Genomic DNA, 23,091 nt, shown 5'->3' with positions numbered 1-23,091 from the left:
CAGGGGGTCAGACCAGATGATCATAATGGTCCCTTCTGACCTTAAAGTCTATGAGTCTATAAAATCAGGATTGGATGTTGTTCTAAAAGCTCTGTTCTAGGAATTAGGAGAAGTTCTAGGTTTTATACAGGAAGTTTTATCAATCTATGAATCTGGAAAGACTGTAAATTTGCAGCATCCTGGACTCTAAGAACAAACCATTTTTAGTTTGTTGTTGGTTTTTGGCAGTTGGTAATATGAAAAAGTTTGGTGGCATTTACAATAATGTAACTCCTTCACCTCTTTATCTCACTTCCCTCTGCTGTTGCCACCCTTTGAAGAGCATATTTTTGAAGGGTGGCTTTAGGAAAGGACCTGGAGGGAGGGGGAACCACATACACATAACCAGTAACAGGAATTTAGACAAAACGGGGCTATGCCTATTCTCAGGACTGTATAGATGCACAACATGATGAGAACACCCAGCGGTACGTATTTGTCCGGTACTGATTACAAACACCCCTGACCCTGTGGAAATACCTTTCACTTGGACTGTAGCGTCGTAATTTCCCTGAACAGTGGCATCTGTGCTGGGAGTGATGCACTTGTATTCTCCTTGGTCGAATGGCTGGATACTTCTGATCAGAAGTTCCACAGCATTATTGCTGCTCCGCCTCAGAACGATTTCCCCGCTGCCAACCCTCTTCTGGTATTGCTGGGAGGTGAATAACGAGTCCCAGGTACTCACTATCCGCACAAAGCCAGTTCCCCGGGAAAATTCCCAGTCAAAGTTCTGCTCACTGGGTCCATCGTAGTCAGTAACATTGCAAGGGATCACCGTCTCTGTACCTTCGACTCGAATGAGTGGGCTTTTGGGCACCCTCACAATTCGCCCTTTGCAGAAAGCTAGGTGGGAGAAGAGAAAACAGACAATTAGCACAGGAATTATCATGTTGGGTCAGATGTGATGTCCAGCTAGTCCAGCATTTGGCTTCTGACTGTGCCAACTATCAGATGCTTCAAGGGAGGTGTGAGAAGCCCAAACATGGATAATTATGGAATAACCTGACAAGTTTTTCCTTCTAACCCTGGTCAGTTACAGGCTGTCCTACACATTAGGTGCTTTATCCTCTATATACATTTCATGTCTAATGTAACTATGGATCATGAATAGCCACATAAATGTCTAATCCTTTGAATCCTGTTAAGCTATCACAAGATATTACTGACAACAAGTTTCACATTTTAACTATCTGTTGTGTAAAAAAGAATTTTCTCTTTTCAGTTTTAAGTTTGTGGCCTTTCAATTTTCATTTGAATGTCCCCTTAACTTTATCAGAAAGGGTAAACAGGAGTGCCCTGTTTACCTTTTCTACCCAATTGAGTGTACTGTTATCATAGTCTCTCATTCACAAAAAGTTCTATATGAGGACAATGTGAAAAGATTGGAAGTCTTCCCATGTCTCTAATCATTTGTCACCCACCATTTCAATGCCTGATAAAATATTTGAGATGGGTTGGCCATAAGACAACACAGTATTCCAGGTGGGGATGCATCACTGATTATATAAACATTTTGTAATACTCTGAGCATTATTCCCTATCCCAGGGGTAGGCAACCTGCGGCACGCGAGCTGATTTTCAGTGGCACTCACACTGCTCGGGTCCTAATCTGTGGGGCTCTGCATTTTAATTTAATTTTAAATGAAGCTTCTTAAACATTTTAAAAACCTTATTTACTTTATATACAACAATAGTTTAGTTATATATTATAGACTTATAGAGACCTTTTAAAAATGTTACAATGTATTACTGGCACGCAAAACCTTAAATTAGAGTGAATAAATGAAGACTCGGCACACCACTTCTGAAAGGTTGCCAACCCCTGCTCTAACCCATTCTGTATTCATTCTATCATTGTTTGCTTAGTGACACACTGTCAATTGAAGGAGTTTCTACCCTCCTCTAGAGTGCCAACTGAGAATCACTCATTAAGATCAGATGAGGGTATCCCACAAAAATCAATTTCCTTCAGACTTAGATCTTCACCATTCCCCTCTTCCATGTTGCTAGAGTAGACACACCAGTGGCTTTACATAGTACAACTAAGAACTGAACCAAGAATTAGACCCTTCTACTTTGCCACCCAATTTCATTGCCATAATGCTTCTGCCTCCAGAGAATTTCACCTAAGACACAGCTCTTTGTATGTAGAAGGTGGGGTGACTACACAAGAGAAGCAACTAATGGGCCCAGCCATCCCAAAGTGAAAGTCTGCAGCTAATACAGGATTTGAAGCCTGGATATACTGGGCTCCCTTCCCCTTTAGGCTAGTTGCCATGTGACATAATGATCAAAGACCAAAACATTCATGGGCTTCCCCAAAGCCTTTAGAGCAGATGTGTCAAACAAGACCCAGAGGCAGGATCTAGGTATATGATTTATTTATGCAGTATGTTCAGAATTTGCAGAACTTAAGTTTCCATTCTTTTTAAAAGTGAATTTTAGCCCTTCTGGTTGCAAAGAACCTAAAACCTAACCCCATTAATTGTAAGCATTCACTCTTTCATTGTTTAAGTTAGTGTTAGAATATGCAGAGAGAAGAAACGAGAAGAGAGAAAACAGGAAGGAGGATGAGAAGGAAGAGAAACCCAGGGTGGAAATAGCAGTGGGCCTAAAAGATGGCAGATTTTCCAACTAAGTAATGCTGAATGCAACAATAAGGCACTAAACAAATAGTTAACAATTTCGTTTCTACACAAAGAACATTCTAACCTGATCTCTCTGAAAATCTCCGTAAAGTCTTACATTTTTACTCTGCCTTGACAACCAAAATTAAAAATGGTATTTAGCCTTCTCCACAGAATAGAGTTCAGTACCTCTGCTCGAAAAGCTAGTGGCTCTAAACACTTCTGTAATCCTATGCATTCCCTCTCCTCACAGTCTACTCCCACAATAAAATTAAAGTAAAACAAACTTTTCATTTACTTAAAAGATCCCCAATTTCTCCCACTTCTGGGGCACACTTTGAGACCACTTGTTGACTGCACTCTCAATCCTCCTCTAAAATCTTCTGATAGAAACCCTGATATGCCAGGGTTTCTATCCATGATAGGTAACAAACACTGTAATTGTGGTAAAATGTCACTAATGCAATATGAAAAGTGTGCATCTTGCCACTGGCAAATCTTTTGTGCACATTCAGTTTCTGTACCCGATCTGTAGAAAATCAGATCTGGTCATCATTTGCTAGCTAAGGGACTATTAGCTAAGGAGTCACACATATTTAGGGTTCCAAAGGGCAAGGTCCTCTCTCCCCTTGCACACCACATTTCAAAAAGTCGCCTGGGCTCTCCCCCTTTTCTACCACAGAGCAGTTCAGTAAAGAATGTTGTCTTTCCTTTCCACATCAGAAGAAAGAGCCTGATCAAGATTAAACTATCCAGCCTGAATTGCTGACAAACAAATTCCAAAACAAATAAAAGAAAGTCTACAGTTCAGGAGAAACAGCAGCTTAAAATACAAGCACAAAACTCAAAACAGAGAGGAAAGGCAAACAGTCCCCACCAAGCACCCCAAAACCCCAATGAAGACCATGGCACAAATGCTTAGGGTTGGTAGATCATGATTCCTGTACCACCAGATGGTGATGTACCAAAAGACTGGATAATATTGCAAATATTTATTGGAAAACCAGCAGTGCTCAGAGCTGTACAGAAAAGTGAGAAAGACATGGTCCCAGATAGTATTCCTTAAATCACACGACGATGCAGGCACAAAGGAACGTGATAATTCCCTGCAGAAGACTGGAGAAGCAATACATTATGCTAGGGCCAAATGCAAACCACTTAATTTAGCCAGATGACCTGGCAAAGAAACAGTAGTGAGATTTTTCCGGTGGGTTTGGCTCTGTAGCCAGAGAATAATCTCTGCAGCTGCAGGCTGGCTTTGGCAGGTTAGCTCACTTCCCCAAGAGAGAACGAGAGCTGCCTTGATTCACAGCCCCAGCCTTTCCATGAAAGGAAAACACTTTTTCAGCAAAAGACGCAAACCTTTCAGCTTCAGTCTCTCAACAAAATCACTTACACAAACCTGTAATCCTGCTCCATCACCCATCACCCCTAGCTACACATCCATCGCAAGACACATTGGTATAGTGTTTGGGAGTGCCGAGGGGCAGCCAGGATGCTGAAAGGATCTGTCCTCCTGAGACTACCCCGGCTTGTAGGACCATAAAGCAAGGTCAAGTGGATCTAATATCCAGAGTCCTCTGGAGAGCACTCACATGAACTCCGAGCACAGACTTAAAAAAAATAAAGTTCAACAACTTTTAACCACTTCACTTCACCATCCATACTGGGGAAGCCACCCGTTATAGACATGGAAGAACATATTTGCCTGAGAAAAGGTCCATTAAACACTACCCCTGTTTGCAGATCAATGACACGCATAGGATACAGGGGGACTAATGCGAGATTCTGGCCACATCCAAATTTAGCTATAGGATTTCCAACAAAAACACCCCATTGGTTAAAATCATGCTGTCGTCATATGAATTTGAGCCCAGTCCGAATGCTAGGATTGATCAATAGGAGCCTCTCTCTCTTAGGGAGGGGCTCCATGTCACTGCCCACAGGGCGTGCCCTGCCCATCCACACTTCTTTCCCATAACCTGCACCAGTCGGACGTATAAGTACTTACTTCAGTGCAACATTAATTATAACAATTAAAACCTCCACAACAATTTTAACATAATTTATTTTAAATGTTTGGGCACAAAACTATCTGGTATGATTGTTTATCTTCTGACCACAGGCAGCATGATCTAGCAATTCAACTAACAGATGAATGAAGCATTGATAGGTCGTCTTCATCACCCCTGCTCTTAACTCCTAAAATGCATTTTCCCAAGAATCACAGCCCACACTCAACCCTTCATTTTGTAGTACATTCATTTCTACTGGGCATATGCATGATATGGCAAAGTGAACATTGTGGTAAGCCTAGCTAATTTCCTGACTTTCATGCTATTAAGTTTCCAACCTTAGTGCTCCATTAAATGTAGGTTTTTACTTTTAACATCTTTAAGAAAAAGAAAGCACTATAATAAACCAAATGAAATAATAGCAGGAAGACATATAATTATATGATAGATCAAGTCACTTAGTTGTTAGTTACTAGTAAGGAAACTGGACTGCACCACCCAGCTATGTTTCTACCACTTTCTCCAATTCAGTTTTAATGAAGAAGCCCACCCAGCGAGAGGCAGAGTTTACTGTCTGCAGTGTAAGGAAGGAGATAAATATAAGCATGAAGATGTGCTCCTACAGGTTGCTGAAGACAGAAGCTAGAGGGACTAGTTTACTGGTTTATAGCATGTTTATCTCCTCTCTCTCTACACACATGCACACCACAAATTAAGTTAAGTTAGTACTACAAACTGACCCAGTGTTAAAGGACTCAAGCCCATTTAAACCCCAGTAAGGCTCAACTCATATCCCTCCCTAACCCTCCACTCTTTCCTGAAGGGTGAGAGTCATAAGCAAAGGATGGGCCTTGCCATGTGCCCCTGTAGGTCAAAACAGCCTTCGACAGACCAGCGAGGGGAGTGAATTCCAGAGTCCAGGATACTTCACCTACAACACTCTGCCAGGAGCCCCCAGACATTAGAATCTGGAGGTCACAGCTGTTGAGAAATAACATGAGGAAAAGCAATATCGAAGGCCTTGGCTACACTAGAAAAGCTGTCCGGGTTTAACTAAATTGATTTAGTTAAGGTAATGCAAGCTCCCTAACACAGGATGAACTTAAAAAAAAGTTTTCACCCTTGCTTAAACTGGTTCATCTTATATCAGTAAATTACTGAAAGGCTAACTCTACATGGTTATACATGGTAATCCACTAGTCAGGAAAGAAGGTCCGAGTGCAGCTTCCTGAACAGTCCTGTGTTCTTAAAGGTGCAAGCGTCATGCACCTTCCCTGACCAGCTCCATGTTGATATCCATGAAGTGTCCCCAGTGATCCACCAACACTTGCATAACTGTAGATTTCTGTGGATGTACTCTATGGCAAGGTGGGGTGGTGCCAAAATAGGGATGTACATGTCATCTATCACCCACCACAGTTTGGGAATCTCCTTGCTGCAAAGCCATCTACTATGCCCTGCGCATTGCCAAGGATCAAAGTCCTGCATAGCAGGAGACAATTAATGGCCCTGCACACCTGCATGACAACGTCCCCCCGCGCCACCTCCCCCCCGGGGAATTTCCAACTTCAACAGGATTTTCCACTGACTGGTAGCAATGCAACTTTACAAGTTTCCAGAGTATGATCACCACTCGCTTCTCCAGTGTCACTGCAGCCCTCATTCTGGTGTCCCTGAGCTGAAGGGCTGGGGCGAGCTCAGGACATAGATCCAAGACTGTGACTTTTTGCATCTGAAAGTTCTGCAGCCACTGCTCATCATCCCAAATCTGTATTACAATACGATCCCACCAATCTGCTCATTCTTGGAACCAGAGCAGTGCTCTGCCTCCCGCAGCTGCTCCATGAGTACCACCACCAACCTTGAATTGTTTTTCCACTCTGTCCCTCAGCAAACTGTCCTTGAAGAAATCATGTCCTCAGTTGTTGCAGTACTTCCTGCAGGTCTGTAAATTCAGGATAATCGTGCGCCCTGTGTTTGCAACCTTCATGAAAATAGTACAGAGCTCTTTGGACTCTGTCTGAAATCTCTGATAGAAGCACGAAGTGCCACATGGGTTTGTGGAATTATTATTTTTAAAGGCATGAAAATTATGGGATATTGGTGGCATTATGGGATGAAGAAAGTTGCCTGCTGGGAAGTTAACCTCTGGCTCTCAGCAATCCCTGGGCAAGTCAGTACTATCCCACAGAACATTAATGAAGTGTCCCAAAAGGCACTGCCCCAGACAGCAGCACTTGTCACACAGGGATACCTACCCATAGTGCACTGCGCTTTGCATCGACACAAGCTCTCCTGATGAGAACGCACAGCGAACATGCAAGAAGGTAAGTATGCACATGCCAGAGCAATATACAAACTTTGGTGGCTGTATGCCACCATAACTTGCATGCATCAAAGTTTGTAATGTCGACGTGGCCTAAATAAGGTGGTAACCATGTTTCCACTAGTCTTCAGGTGTAGCCCCACATACAGTGTACTGCAATAACCCAATCTAGCCATGCCTTTGTCACCTCTAATGTGGGGAGATCTACACATTTGCACTGTGATTAACAGAGTCAGCTGAGCACCTCATTCTTTCAAGGTCACTACAGATCCCACTGACGTAAACTGAAGGCATGGGCATTTAGCACCTCTGAAAACCAGGTCTATGGGCCCTGTGGTGAATTTGCTGGGCATGCATCCTGAACACCCCTACTGGTAAAGCACAGACTAACCCCCTCCTTAGGGCACAGCTTTGGCAACAGGGAATTGTTCCATTCTTATGTTGGGGGTTTGGGGTGGAAGAGAACTGGAGGAAAGAAATTTTATTTTCTGAACACACTATTTGCAGCTGCTAATATAAACTGGGTCTCTCTCAGTCCTGAGATTTTGCCTCATTCTCTGATCAGCCAACACACAAGAGCACAGCTTCACCTGATAGGGCATTTGATGTGGCTCAAGTTGCCCAAGATACCCATTACTGGCTGACTCCTGTGACAGATCAGATTCCATGATGTTACAGGTGACCTCGAAGGCTGGATATCAACCAACCCCTGGAATTTGGGGTTCTGCTTTTATTCCTGCTGCAGTCAATGTCATCGTTATCCCTAAAAACCAAATACAGTGCTTCGTTCTCTACTGAGGTTAGTGATGCACATGGCTTCTGCTACAGTTATGAACTCTGGTCTTGGCAGAAGGGCAACTCCCATTTGCGTTCGCAGATACATGGAGACAATTTATTAATATTTGGTTTTAAAATGCATTGTTTAAAACCCATATTTTTCCCATCCCTCAGAGCAGCCAGAGTTCAGCTTTTGTGATATACAAAAGGTTTCCAAACTGTTGGTTTATTGGGAGCATTTATCTCCCAAGACATCTAATACATTTCAGTGTTAATACAGGGTGGCATGCTCGTAATGAATTCATTTGAATCCCATTTAACTGTAGAAACAGATGGGGGAGAAGACAAGACACTGTATATGTTAGTGACAGAAAAGCAAGAAGGATACTCAAAGTTTAATATTTTATACTATTACAGAGACCACCAACAATGTTTATTTAGCTTGGACTTAAAGACAACTGTCTTCATATAACAAACTAGAATTAAGACACTGAACCTGGTTGAACCGAAACCCTGCATAAATGCTAAGCTCCTTTAAAAACTTACCAGGCCACCAGCTGAAGAACTGGAGTTACTTTACAAAACAAAAACAAAAGGATCTCTGTAGTGAGGCCAACATTATTCAATAGACAAGTGAACATTCCTCAGCCTTGTGATACAAATGACAGGACCAGGTAACTTAGCTTCTGCACTCTAGGGGGATTAAGCAAGAATCACCAGAATGTAGGTAAACCAAAGAGCCATGCTAATCATTTATCAGAAACATTTAAATGGAGCACATTTCAGTTGCTCACACCTTTTAATATACCCACCTTTTAATATACCCAGCATACAAATGCTTCATCTTGATCAGAGTGGCAAGCAACTTGCATCAAGATGGAATGTTGTATACTGGGACCTGTAGTCTCCATAAGCCTCATTGCTGTATTTAAGCTGAGGTCAGCTTGGAGGAACTCCGTAGTGGAGGTCACACTTCGGCCACCCCCTGGACTAGTGTCTGTTTCCCCTCTAATCAAGTTGTGCGGGTCCCATTATTGCCCTCTCCACTGCACCTGCCAAACAGTACACATTCACCTGCCCCCTTGGCTTCTCTCTCAATCACCTGTATGCACTGTCTATGTGTTATGCAATGATTAAATACATGCCAGAGTGGAGATAGGGGGCTGGGAGGGTTAGAGGTAGAGAGGAGAGGAAAGAGATTGATTGGACAGGCTGAAGTTAACCAGACTATCTGCAGAACAGCTCATGGTTTTAGGATGGTGAGGGACAGATGAAGAGAAGTTTAAAAAGTATCTCACCTCTAAGGCCTTGGCTACACTTACCAGGTAGTTCGACGGCTGGAAATCGAAGTTCTGGGTTCGACTTATCGCGTCTAGTCTGGACGCGATAAGTCGAACCCGGAAGTGCTCGCCGTCGACTGCGGTACTCCAGCTCGGCGAGAGGAGTACCGCGGAGTCGACGGGGGAGCCTGCCTGCCGCGTGTGGACCAAGGTAAGTTCGAACTAAGGTACTTCGACTTCAGCTACGTTATTCACGTAGCTGAAGTTGCGTACCTTAGTTCGAATTGGGGGGGGTAGTGTAGACCAAGCCTAAGTTTTGTACAAATGTATTCTCAATGACAAGGAAATTCCCAACCCAATTATCCCCTCCATCAATACCAGTTTGCAGCTCTTGCCTCAATCAATATGAGAATCCTGCTGACAGGAAGTGACGAGCACCCGATACCAAAATATTTTAGATGCTTCTTGACTACTCAAGTTTTACATATAGGAGAAGAAAGCAGAGAATCTGTAGAGTCACGTACAAGGCACAGAAACCTGGTATTCTGTAAGTAGCCCTTTTTCTTATGACACAGGCAGAGTGAATTTATTGCTAGAGCACAATAGACCTGGAGACTACACTGGGAGAGCACTCTGGTTTGCTAGCACCATAGGATTGCACACTAATGTTAGTTTCCAGATTAGAATGAAGCTGCTGTAATGTGTCGTATTACTCTGGAGGTGAAAATGTGTGTACTAAAGGTAATAAGGGAATCTTTTTATCTTCCTTACTACCCTAGCTAGTCCGTTCATGTCTCACTGCTGAGACTTGCTAAGCATGCCCCCGTAGAGTCACAACAGAACAGGCCGCTGTTTTGGAGACCATTCTCTTGTAATAAGTTCCTTCTGTGGCCTAGACACAGCCACCTAATAAAAGGAGAACATGGTTTCAACAGGCAGGAGGGAGAAGGTCAACTCTCCATGTCAGCTGCTCAAAGGTAAGTGTGATGTGATAAGCAGTGGGATGCCAATTAAAAAGCCATTCAATAGCAAAAAGTAGAGCTGAAAGATGAGCAAACTGGCTGAGAATAAGCATCGTATGTCTATGCTCCAGACAGGCAATGACAGTTGAAACATCCAAGTGGATTCTTTCAACCAAGGCAACCATATGAAATGATATATGTCTGAAATCCTTCAGGGATGAACACACTAAAGTGCTTTTCAAGCAGATATACACTGGATGCTTGATTTGCCAATGAAATGCAGGCATGTCTGGGGTGGAACAAAGCATCTTTTTAACAGTGTACAACAATTTATGACAGGAAGAACACGGCAGCCAACTTTGAAAATAAATAGAGGTATTTAGGAAGGGAGAATCATTAGCACAGTTGCAATCTGGGCTTTGAATCAGTGCAGTGTTATGTCAAAGGAAAGAGTCCCCTTAGCGTATCATCAGTTGCAAACATCCAGGAATTGCGTCCACCAGCAGCTAGCTGACATGTCTCCTATTTCTAGCGAAGTGCCAGGTTTCCCACTTCCATCCTACAACTGAAAATGCACTAAACTTGTGATGCGCATGATACTTCTACGAAGTGGTAACAAGCCCTGTTCCTTACACCCCTTTTGCACCGCCTTGCAACACCCTTGCAAGTGCATCAGAGCAGTCTTCTTTCCAGAGAAAGACTGGTCAGATCACTGTCAGAAACCATTCACCTGCCTGTCATCTGTGGAAGGAACACAACTGAAGAGACAGGAGGGCCACCATTCCTCTATTAGCTCTCCTTAGCAGCACTACAGTTCTCCTTCCCCAGGGAGTGAAAGACAATTTGGTCCTCATCTCTGATCCTTCCATGCCAGATTGCCATTAAGCAGCTCCAACCAAGAAACAAATGCAGTAAGTGACAGAACCACCACGGGGAAGGGAAGAGGGAAATGAATGCACCCATATTTTGTGTCAAAACCCTCTGATATTATTGCTGTTACATACATTTTATTTTATAATATAACTTCCCTAAAAATGACATGTTTACACCAACACCGCAGTTAAAAAAAAAATCCATCCAATTATAACCTTTATCTCACACTGCGCTTTGCAGTCTGGCAAGAAGTAGGTTAGGCAGATTGAAAGGAATTTCTCCGGGTGTCAGAAATTCAGCTAGCTACTTTAAATAAATTACTTTACTCATCTTAAATCTAATTAAGGGAAATCTCTTTCATTCTCCCTCCATACCCCCACTCACCCCAACACCATACCCCTCTCCCTAATGCAGACCCACACAAAGGGATGGGGTGTTGAGGGTTTATACTAAATGAAATGGTAGGCTCTCATCACTCCTTCCAAGCAACAGCATTCAGAGCACCTGGCATCTCATAATCAGAGACTAGAGAGAGCGCTGTGGGCTCCATTAAGAGAGGTCAAATTTGAGTCTTTATGGCCAAGCTGTAATCACGCTACAAGCACTGGAGTGTCTGAAGCGTGCAGAGCTCTGCACCCTGTCTCCTGACAACGCTGTTATACCTCCCTTATTGCGGCACCATCTAGATAAAGCACGACTTTGTAGATTGTAATGGCTCGACAGATCTGCAGCATTATCATCCCAAGACATCAGTAAGGAGTGAATGGGAAAGTGCATGAGAGAGACATTTACATTGTTCTTTCACAGTCAGTTGGGGTTCTTTTTTTAGATAATGCAGAGTGCTTATCTAAAGGAATTAAGCCTGGGTGTAATTGCTTAAAACCCATTATCTCCATCAGGCTGAAGAAATGCATATTGCATCTTAAGTGAAGCCTCAAACATGTGATCAGAGACTAATTCCGTTAGATTTTTTAGTAACTCAGATGTCACTGAGATCAGAACAGAGACCTGCAGGTCCCTGCTGCTCAGCCCACGCAGAATACCTCCTGGATCCCACTCCACAGCATGCTCCATCCACAAGCTCTGACGTCCTGCTCCACACACAAAGCAATCAAGGTTAAAACCCCACATTTCTTTCTATACAATATTGGCTAGAATATGGACATCATACCAAATGGACTGAAGGTGAAAAATCCATTGCTATCTACATACTGCACAGACCACAGTGAGAGATTATGCCATACACTAGCAAAGAAACCGAGGAACCACCTGATCAGCATCCTATACAGCAAACAGAAAAACATCAAGGAAGAGCTCTCCAACCTGGAGACTTTCATAAATAACCAACCCTCCACACAAATGGACTTTACTAAAATAAGACAGGAGATCTACATTACACACTTCACCTCTCTACAAAGGAAAAAGGACCGTAAGCGGTCTAACATCCTACCTGCCACATGGGGCCACAACAGGGGTACCCCTAACTCACCCAGCAATATCGTCAATTTATCCAGCTACACACTCAACCCAGCAGAAGAGTCTGTCCTATCCCAGGGACTCTCTTTTTGCCCCAGCACCCCCACGAACATGATACAGTTCTGCGGTGATCTGGAAGCCTACTTTCACCGCCTCCGATTCAAAGAATACTTTCAAGATAACATTGAACAGCGCACTGATACACAGACACTCTCCCACAAACAACACAGGAAGAAGAACTCCACATGGACTCCTCCTGAGGGTCGAAATGACAGTCTGGACCTATACCTAGAATGCTTCCGCCGACATGCACAGGCAGAAATTGTGGAAAAACAACATCGCTTGCCTCATAACCTAAGTCGTGCAGAACGCAATGCCATCCACAGTCTCAGAAACCACCCTGACATTATCATCAAAGAGGCTGATAAAGGAGGTGCTGTTGTCATCATGAACAGGTCTGACTACCAGAAGGAGGCTGCCAGACAACTCTCCAATACCAAATTCTACAGGCCACTTTCCTCAGATCCCACTGAGGAATACACTAAGAAACTGCACCATCTACTCAGGACGCTGCCTACACTAACACGGAAACAAATCAACATACCCTTAGAGCCCCGACCGGGGTTATTCTATCTACTACCTAAGATCCACAAACCTGGAAATCCTGGACGCCCCATCATCTCGGGCATTGGCACTCTCACTGAAGGACTGTCTGGATAAGTGGACTCCCTACTCAGACCCTACGCCACCAGCACTCCCAGCTATCTCCGTGACACCACAGATTTCCTGAGAAAACTACAATGCATTGGTGACCTCCCAGAAAACACCATCCTAGCCACCATGGATGTAGAGGCTCTCTACACAAACATCCCACACACAGATGGAATACAAGCTGTCAGGAACAGTATCCCTGATGATGACACAGTGCAACTTATTGCTGAGCTCTGTGACTTTATCCTCACGCACAATTATTTCAAATTTAGTGACAATATATACCTCCAGACCAGTGGCACCGCTATGGGCACCCGCATGGCCCCACAAAATGCCAACATTTTTATGGCTGACCTGGAACAACGCTTCCTCAGCTCTCGTCCACTCATGCCCCTTCTCTACCTACGCTATATTGATGACATCTTCATCATCTGGACCCATGGGAAGGAGACCCTGGAAGAATTCCACCATGATTTCAACAGCTTCCACCCCACCATCAACCTCAGCCTGGACCAATCTACACGGGAGGTCCACTTCCTAGACACCACCGTACAAATAAGCGATGGCCACATTAACACCACCGTATACCGAAAACCCATCGACCGCTACGCCTACCTTCATGCCTCCAGCTTCCACCCTGGTCACACCACACGATCCATCGTCTACAGCCAAGCACTGAGGTACAATCGCATCTGCTCCAACCCCTCAGACAAAGACCAACACCTACAAGATCTTCACCAAGCATTCTCAAAACTACAATACCCACACAAGGAAATAAAGAAACAAATCAACAGAGCCAGACGTGTACCCAGAAGCCTCCTGCTACAAGACAGGCCCAAAAAAGAAACCAACAGAACTCCACTGGCCATCACCTACAGTCCTCAGCTTAAACCTCTCCAACGCATCATCAGTGATCTACAACCCATCCTGGACAATGATCCCTCACTTTCACAGACCTTGGGAAGCAGGCCAGTCCTCGCCCACAGACAACCTGCCAACCTTAAGCATATTCTCACCAGCAATCATGCACTGCACCATAACAACTCTAACTCAGGAACCAACCCATGCAACAAACCTCGATGCCAACTCTGCCCACATATCTACACCAGCATCATCATCACAGGACCTAACCAGATCAGCTACAACATCACCGGCTCATTCACCTGCACGTCCACCAATGTTATATATGCCATCATATGCCAGCAATGCCCCTCTGCTATGTACATTGGCCAAACTGGACAGTCACTACGCAAGAGGATAAATGAACACAAGTCAGATATCAGGAATGGCAATATACAAAAACCTGTAGGAGAACACTTCAACCTCCCTGGCCACACAATAGCAGATGTAAAGGTAGACATCTTACAGCAAAAAAACTTCAGAACCAGACTCCAAAGAGAAACTGCTGAGCTCCAGTTCATTTGCAAATTTGACACCATCAGATCAGGATTAAACAAAGACTGTGAATGGCTCTCCAACTACTGAAGCAGTTTCTCCTCCCTTGGTGTTCACACCTCAACTGCTAGCAGAGAATCTCACCCTCCCTGATTGAACTAACCTCGTTATCTCCATACTGATTTATACCTGCCTCTGGAGATTTCCATTACTTGCGTCTGAAGAAGTGAGGTTCTTACCCACGAAAGCTTATGTTCCCAATACTTCTGTTAGTCTTAAAGGTGCCACACGACCCTCTGTTGTTTTTTACAGATTCAGACTAACACAGCTACCCCTCTGAATATTGGCTTGTTATCTCATCCATCTCCCCTTCCCAGGAATGGAGTTTCAATTCACCTGAGCAACCTATAACCCAGCTCTGCTTAAGTGAGCAACAGGAGACCTGAGGTCCTGAGAAAAAATTCAGATTGGGAGGGCTAATTGGGCCCAATATTAATACCTGGAGAAAAGGTCAACCTTTCCACAGGAAACAGTGTTCCACACACTTCCCAGTTAAGATGGGGTCCCAGAGAGGCTAAACTCCCAAGCCAGAGGATTTTGATACATTGCAAAAGTTGCTCTAAGGCAGAGGAGCTCTGCTGGAAGGACAGAAGCCTAGACAGCCTCAACACGATGGGTCAGATGAAAATTCAGCTAAATTCAGATCCATCTCCCCACCTGTCTCATACAAGTGCCTATATGCTGCCACCACCTGAGATATATATGGTGGATGGGCAAGATCAGGACCTGTAGGAACAGCAATAGGAAGTCCCAATGACTGTCAGGGGTGACCAAAGTGGAGACATGAGAAAATCTGTGTGCTCACAAGCTAGTAACTTCACAGTGCAAGACTAAAAATAGTCGCTTATCACACATTTGATCACTGGCCACAAGTCTGCCTTGGAGTAGTTCCTCCTACCTGCCAACGAGGAAGGAAGGATGCCTCAGACTCCTCCTTCCCAGGGCAATCATCACTCAGTTACCCTGATTCTCTTCTCAGCTGAAGAGTTATGGGACAGGCGTTCCAGCCTACCAAGCCACCAATCCCTGGTAGAGAAAAGGTAACCCCTGCCCCTTGCACTTCCATCTTTTAAATGACCCACCTATCCAAATAGTTCCTCATCTCCTAAAAAGCTTGACAGTCTATTTCTTCTGGCTGTCAGGATGGACCCTGCACCACCCAAGATGCAGAGACTGGTAAGCGAAGTGGCAGTTTGTGGAGAAGCAGTGACTGGTTGATGATGTGCCAAAATGGAACACTAAATATGGCTATAGTATTTTGTATCACAGCCTGCTTGAGAGTACAGGTCCCAAAGTGCACTGCTGTATCTTGATCACTGCACAAAGCAAATCAGATGAAGATAGTACACCTGGTATTAAAGATGAATTCACAAGAGAGAAGACAACTGTAGCTTGCTGCCAACTGCTAACACAGGCCTTGTTCTAAATAGATCACTGATTGCTAGATGTTTACGACACTAAAGGTTGTGTTTTTAGCTTTCTCATAACATCAAATGTAACTCTATTAAGTATTGGCTCTGTAGTTCCTTTCACTGCCACTGATAGTTAAAGGCAATAATAGTCTGCAGAAAGTAGTGAAGAAATCTCTAAAATCCAAAGAGAAACAACTCTGCTTTTCATGGTCCTATCTGAAAGACGCTCACATAGCAATCCGCATGGAACTCAGTTTACCTACCTCCAAAGGATAATGGGCTGAGTTGCCCATACAGGTTTAGAGACTCTGGTTCCAGGAAGTTAAGGTTATTCCAAAATTGATACTTAGACCCCTAAGCAAGGGGGGAAATTATCTGCTGTTCTGCCTCAGGAACTGAATTCCAAGAGGAGAGTCTGAATACATTAAATTTTAAGGAAGAATAAGCTGGAAAGTTGATATAGCCGCTCCAACAAAAGAACAAGTTTAAAGTGGAAAAGCTGGCATGGTTGGAAGCAAAGCTGAAAATGTTTGTGGAAATATTAGTTCCAATTGTCACTCCTAATTTTTGGGAAATACAAATGTCAAACCAAACTGTAAATATTTGTGTATAAATTTTCTGACATTAAGATGTCTGCCAACTAGAATTTACAGGATTAAAATCAGAGCTGTTCAATAACAGCTAGTTTGTTATATTTATTATCCCAGTTCTTTCCTAAGCTGTTGTGTAACTGAGGCTATGTCTACACTAGCACTTTTGTTGGTAAAACTTTTTGTCGGTCAGGGGTGTGTTTTTTCACAACCCTGACCAACATGTTTCATCAACAAAAGCCAGTGTGGACAGCACTATGTCAGCAGGAGACGCTTTCCTGCCGACATAGCTACTGCCACTCTTTGGGGGCGGTTTAATTATGCTGCCAGGAGAGCTTTCTCCCGATGGCACAGAACAGCTACACAGGTGGCCGTACAGTGGCACAGCTTTGCCACTGTAAAGTCTGTATGTAGACATAGCCTAAGAGGAGCAGTCCCAATGCATTTTGACATGTACGTGTCTACATTTTGGAAGCAAGTGACTATTTTTGTGGATTGTACAGCACAGAGCTTTGGCACTAAATCTAAGCCATCGTCCTTAAAGGACAATTTTGAGATTGGAAAAGACCATCTGGGCCAGTGTATCCACCACAGTTAGGTTTTATCTGTCCGTGTGTAGATAAAGAAATGGTCATTATTGAAGACACTGACTCATATATTTTAATCAACATGATTTTACAAAGGACTTTACACCTAGCATAGACAGGGAAAGTCACTTTTTAGAAACACAACACCTGTCAACCCTTGGCTTCCCCATCACCCAATCTATACTAGGTGGAAGGTCTCATGCAGTAGAGCCTCAGAGTTGTGAACTGACCCGTCAACCACACACCTCATTTGGAACGGAAAGTATGCAATCAGGCAGCAGCAGAGACAAAAAAAGCAAATACAGTACTGTGTTAAATGTAAACTACTAAAAAAAAAAATAAAAGGAAAGCAGCATTTTTCTTCTGCACAGTAAAGTTTCAAAGCTGAATTAAGTCAATGTTCAGTTGTAAACTTTTGAAAGAACAACCATAACGTTTTGTTCAGAGTTATGAACAACCTCCATCCCCAGGTGTTCGTAATTCTGAGGTTCTACTGTAAAGTCATGTTAACTAAAATGTGTCAGCTAACATGTTGGGGGAAAAAATACCACCATTTTTCCTGGTCTAGACATGCCCATAATCTCATCTTCCCCCTTTTCTTCTCCAATAGGTTTTCAATCCTCTTTTGAAAAACCATTCGAAATCAGTCTCTGGGTAGCCTGATCTTCTAGCAAGCTGCACTTTGGGTGACAAAAACTGGCATTATAACAAAATAGAACCATCCAGCAGAGCCAGAATATGGGCAACAGCAGCCACAACACCGACCAACCCAAAACATGCATGTCAGGCTCTAGCCTCTCCAGTTCGCCTTGGGCCCGGACTCTCTTGAGCAGCGGTTTCTTCCCCATTTACATAATCTGTGTTGATAATTGGAGGTAATGAGAGACCGGGCAGTGCGTTTGCTGGAGGTGCTAAACAAACAGTGAAACAGACAGTGCAGGCCCACCATGGTACCAAGTTTAAGAGTGCATTTGCAAACTATTTGCCATGAGGCAAAACTGCAGTGACAAACTGGTGATGAACTAGTGTTCAGACTGTAAATTCCTAGAGAAGAAGATTTTATTGTCTAGGGATCCATCTTCATTGTATTAGCTCGGGGTCCATTTTCACTGTAAAAACAACCATGCTAAGGACCAAATTAAGGCACAAACAATGAAAACAGAGCATGGTTTGTACAGCATGATGATAAAATTTCCTGAGCCATCTCCCCACAAGCAGTTCAGATACCCCATTACTGACAGTTGATATAATATGGGTATTTTGCTATCATGGGGTATTAACTGACTTGCCCAAGGTCATGCAATAAATCAGTGACCGTCAGGAATAGGAAACCAGGAATTCCAGCTCAAGTGTTTATTCCACCACATCATGCTGCCTCTTCACTGATCAAGAAGCCTTAGAGCCATGCACTCTGGCAAAGAAGAAAGCAAATGTGTGATTACTAATTTTAATTTATCTCCTACAAGATGGTGCTCCTGTAATTTAACAGCCCTTATCGAAGGGCATTTGGGCATCTTCCTGATGCAAGGCGAACTGCCACCTCATGTGTACAGTAACAATCTAGAAAACCAACAAAGACTACTGGTTTCAGACCCATTCTCTCACAACCAGTGGATCCTAATCAGCACTTAAGAGCCAATTTCAGGTCATGCAGAGAAGCACTATTTAGTATGCTAATCTCCTCAGAGGCTGGATGTCAGGAGCATTGATATCTCTCTTTGTCCCCCAACCCCAGGCAAGACAGACTCGCTCTCTCTCTCTCTCACACACACATACAGTATGATTTGAGAGAGAGACACACTAGTGCTCTTCTTGCTTTAATCTAAGATTTTTATAATCATTCTGTAACTGAAAGTGGGGGCACAAGACATTTACAGTCGTCATTGCTGAGCCTTTCCTATTTGATATGATCTTGACAAAGAGGAACCTCTCTTGTCGCAGGATAGGCACCTATTTCAGTCTCTGGCAAAACAGGTACAATGGAACCTCACTGCTTAGCAAGAGACATTTTTAAGTTTAGCACAATGTGAAAGTGGTAGGTGAAGGACAGAAGTGAGCAGGCTTATAAAAACCTTAAACAAGAAACACAGAAACAGGTTAATAGCTTTAAAGAGTCTATGCTCCAGACCCCACTGCCTCATAGCACATTTCTAAAGAACCACCAGATGTTTTTGCAAACCAGCCTGTTTTAGGCTGACTATACCCCAATAGTCTTCATTGTGATCAAGGGACTTGGGAGCACAACATTAACTTGGAAAGGTAGAACAGAATTCTCGTGTTAGATTACTAGAGATTGAGGTTAAAGCTATTTAAATCAACAGGTATAACCCAAGACAGCATTCTTCCTTACTTCACCATGGGACCAGAAAGCATAAGATTTCTACCTCTTTATGCACAAACTGTGACACACTAGTGTATTATTTATGGAGGCTTAATGAGTCATACTCACATTTTAACTCTAGAAACCTGGGTTTACATGTCAAAGTTCTACCTTAGCCCCTGAGGACTAAACTCTCCTTTATGGTATATCTGTCCACACCAAAAAATTCACCATGCAGTTTGGTATAATTAGCCATCTCTTCCCAAGAGGTTGTATGAAGAAGGGAAAGTGTGTTGGCATATAAAGGGTCCCAAAGCTTGCAGCCAAGTTAGCTGTGTAGTTAATTGCCTCAATCCCGGAATTGCACCTATGGATGGCTGTGCTGACGGTTAAAGGGAATGCATGGCAGGAGCTGCTAACTTATTAAAACAGATGGAAAGAAGAGTCTTTCAGTTGTGTGAGGAGACATGGAAAATGCAGAAGTCCTGCAAGAGAGTGCTAAACTTTAAATGCATGATCCTTACCTGAAGCACATTCCTGCTCTCTGCTATTTCAATCTTGGAGAGACAGAAATGCCAGTATACACAGAACCAGAGTTTCAAAAATGACTAGTGATTTAAGGCTACCCAACTTGAGACATCATGAAGCCTGATTTTCAGAAAGTGCTGACCACTAACCCTCTCAAAAATTAGGCTTCTTTAAAGATGTCAAGTTAAACACACAAAATCACTATTACTCCATTATATTTGATCTGTACTAAGTAGGGTTACCATTCGTCCGGATTTACCCGGACATGTCCTCCTTTTGTGTGCTAAAAATAGCGTCCGGGGGGAATTTGTAAAGCACTCACAATGTCCGGGATTTCCCCCTCCCCTGGCAGAGCAGAGCGAGCGGCTGGGAGGGCTGCAGGAAAGTCCCGGGCTGGACTCCGGAGCAGCTTCCTCCTCCCACCCCCCCCTCCCTGCATTCTGAGCCGGCCGGCAGCTCCTCCTCCTGCAGCCCGCTCCGGCAGCCCTGTGCAGGGCCAGGGACCGGGTTTTGTGTTGTGCTGGGGAGCTCAGCCATGTGTCCGGCTGGCACAGAGCCCAACACCCTGTTCTGAGCAGCAGGGTAAGGGGGGGCAGGAGAAGGGACAGGGAGGTTCTGGATGGGGCAGTCAAGAAACGGGTGGGGGCTTTTGGAGGGGAGTGGAGAAAGTTTTGGGCAGTCAGGGTACAGGTAGGGGGTAGGGTCCTGGGGGGCAGTTGGGAGGGGGGTCTTAGGAGGGGGCAGTTAGGGGACAAGGAACAGGGAGTCTTAGGTAGGGGGTGGGGTTCTGGAGGGCAGTTAGGAGCAGGGGTCCCAGGAGGGGGCAGTCAGGGGACAAGGAGCGGGGGGTAGGGGGCTGGGAGTTCTGGGGGGAGCTGTCAGGGGGCAGGAGTGGGGAGAGGGATCGGAGCAGTCAGGGGACAGGGAGCAGAGGGGTTTAGATGGGTTGGGAGTTCTGGGGGGGCTGTCAGGGGGCAGGAGTGTGGAGAGGGATCGGAGCAGTCAGGGGACAGGGAGCAGAGGGGTTTAGATGGGTTGGGAGTTCTGGGGGGGGCTGTCAGGGGGTGGGGAGTGGTTGGATGGGGCGTGGGAGTCCCAGGGGTCTGTCTGGGGGTGGGGGTGTGGATAAGGGTTGGGGCAGTCAGGGGACAAGAGGCAAGGAGGCTTAGATAGGGAGTGGAGTCCCGGGGGGCAGTTAGGGGCAGGGGTCCCAGGAGGGGGCAGTCAGGGGACAAGGAACGGGGGGAGGGTTGGGGGTTCTGGGGGGGTGGGAAGTGGGAAGTGGGAGGGGCTAGGGCGGGGCTCCTCCCGTCCTCTTTTTTGCTTGTTGAAATATGGTAACCCTAGTACTAAGTCCATTATTTCATACAAACAGGATTAATGGACTGCCAGGCTCACACACAGTACTGCAGATATTACACATGTACTGCTATGGTTGTCAAAAAAAAAAAAGTATATTGTTGAGAAACAGTATGTGACCATGTAATTTAAGACTGCATCATAAAGCATAGTCACAAAGGGGTTAGTAAAAGTTGGATGTTCAACCTTAAATTAGTAATTTCTCAACTTGTATGCTTAAATATGCAATAAACATTCTGCTTAAAGTTATATATCCAAGTTGGATTTCTCTCTGCTGCGTCTTCTGTGAACACACTGCATGCTCAACATAGACGACAATGAGGGAGGGAGGAAGGAAAGAGAAACTCACATTCAAGTGCCCCAATTATTTCATTTAACTAGGTATTTATATGGCCACCATCACCATATAGTGTCCAAGATTGGGAACCTGGAACAGCAACCTAATGCAGTACACATCAATTAGGATCAATTCAGTCTCATTCTCTGTGCCAACAGAGGAGGGGAGCACTGAGGAGACTGCACTTTCAGTGCATGAGTCAGCGGGGAGGGTGAAAAAGGAAGCAAAAGAGAACATGGAATTTTAGAAGAACTCCTTCAAGAACAAAGGGAACGGAGAATCTCTCAAACAAACTGGGGGAGAGACAGGATGAGGACAGAGATTGAAGTAAAGGAGCATAAAAAATGTACAGGACCTTGGGGCAAGCAGAGGAATTGTTTAATATTAGGATGGAGATCATGTTATTTTGTTTGGCTGCTGATATAGTTGTATGACCGTTCTAGGTTGTACTAGTTTGTTTGTCATCCTGCAAATGGAAAGAGAATTCTCTTTACTACAGTTAGGTACATGGTAAGTTGCTAATATCTGTATTATGTAAGTACCTGAAATTGTTTAGTAACTAAAACTGAGAATCAGCTTGTATGTTTATAGGAATCAAGACAGTAACAAAACAATGCTATTTGTTACAGACCAAAAAAAAAAACCCCAACAAACCCTTTACTGCATTGGGGGGGGGGTATATCCAGTCATTTCCACCCCAATATATCTTGCTCATCTCTGTCATGTAAAGTCTAAGACATCATAATGCCTGCAGCTTTCATGAGCAAAAAGCTCCAGAACCAAGCTTTACCCAACCACAGAGCATGCTACCAACTGTTCAGGAGCCAGAGGGGATGCACCTCATTTGCCTAAAAATTAACTACAACAAAAATCAGCAGCAGCCCTCATCACCAGAATGAGGGTGTGGCCTGTGAATACTTCAGATCTTGGCAGCCTTATGCTAATCACTATACAGTATCCATTTCTACAAAGGAATCCCTTCACCCATCACTGAAAAGCAGCCACTTCTGACCATAGTGTGGCAGCTGTTAAACAGTGCACAACAATACTGACAGCAGCTAAAGACAGAAAGTGAAGAACTTCCCATTTAAAATCAAGGGGAGGGGGGCTGAGTTAGTAATTTTCTGCTGTATTCAAACTGGAATTTGATCAGGACTTCAGGATTAGCACACACACACACACCTTCTCTCTCACACACACACCCCAGGACTGATGAGAGAAGCAGAAGGGGGAACAATTATACCATGGTCCTGAGCTCAGGGCCCTCCGCAAAAGTCTGTAAAAATAAAGTGAAATGGGAGGGGGTGGGCACCCAACGAACATGATGTACTATGGTCCCCCCAGACTTATAAAAGATACTATGAGATTATTAATATATATATTCTATAAAGCCCTTTGAGACCCTTCTGAATGA

At 44.2% G+C, this 23,091-nt stretch overlaps 1 protein-coding gene across 1 annotated transcript in view; it reads right to left on the bottom strand.

The window, feature by feature from the left end:
- PTGFRN (prostaglandin F2 receptor inhibitor) overlaps positions 1-23,091 on the bottom strand; it is a 101,944-nt gene that overhangs the window by 60,217 nt on the left and 18,636 nt on the right. The window contains exon 2 of the mRNA XM_054046616.1: positions 520-885. Within this exon, the coding sequence (XP_053902591.1) occupies positions 520-885 (366 nt within the window). The remainder of the gene's footprint in view (positions 1-519; positions 886-23,091) is intronic.

This window comes from Malaclemys terrapin, chromosome 1 (genome assembly GCF_027887155.1).
Source record: "Malaclemys terrapin pileata isolate rMalTer1 chromosome 1, rMalTer1.hap1, whole genome shotgun sequence".
Taxonomy (NCBI): domain Eukaryota; kingdom Metazoa; phylum Chordata; order Testudines; family Emydidae; genus Malaclemys; species Malaclemys terrapin.
Note: the sequence above shows the minus strand (reverse complement) of the source record. Positions and strands in the feature narration are given on the sequence as shown.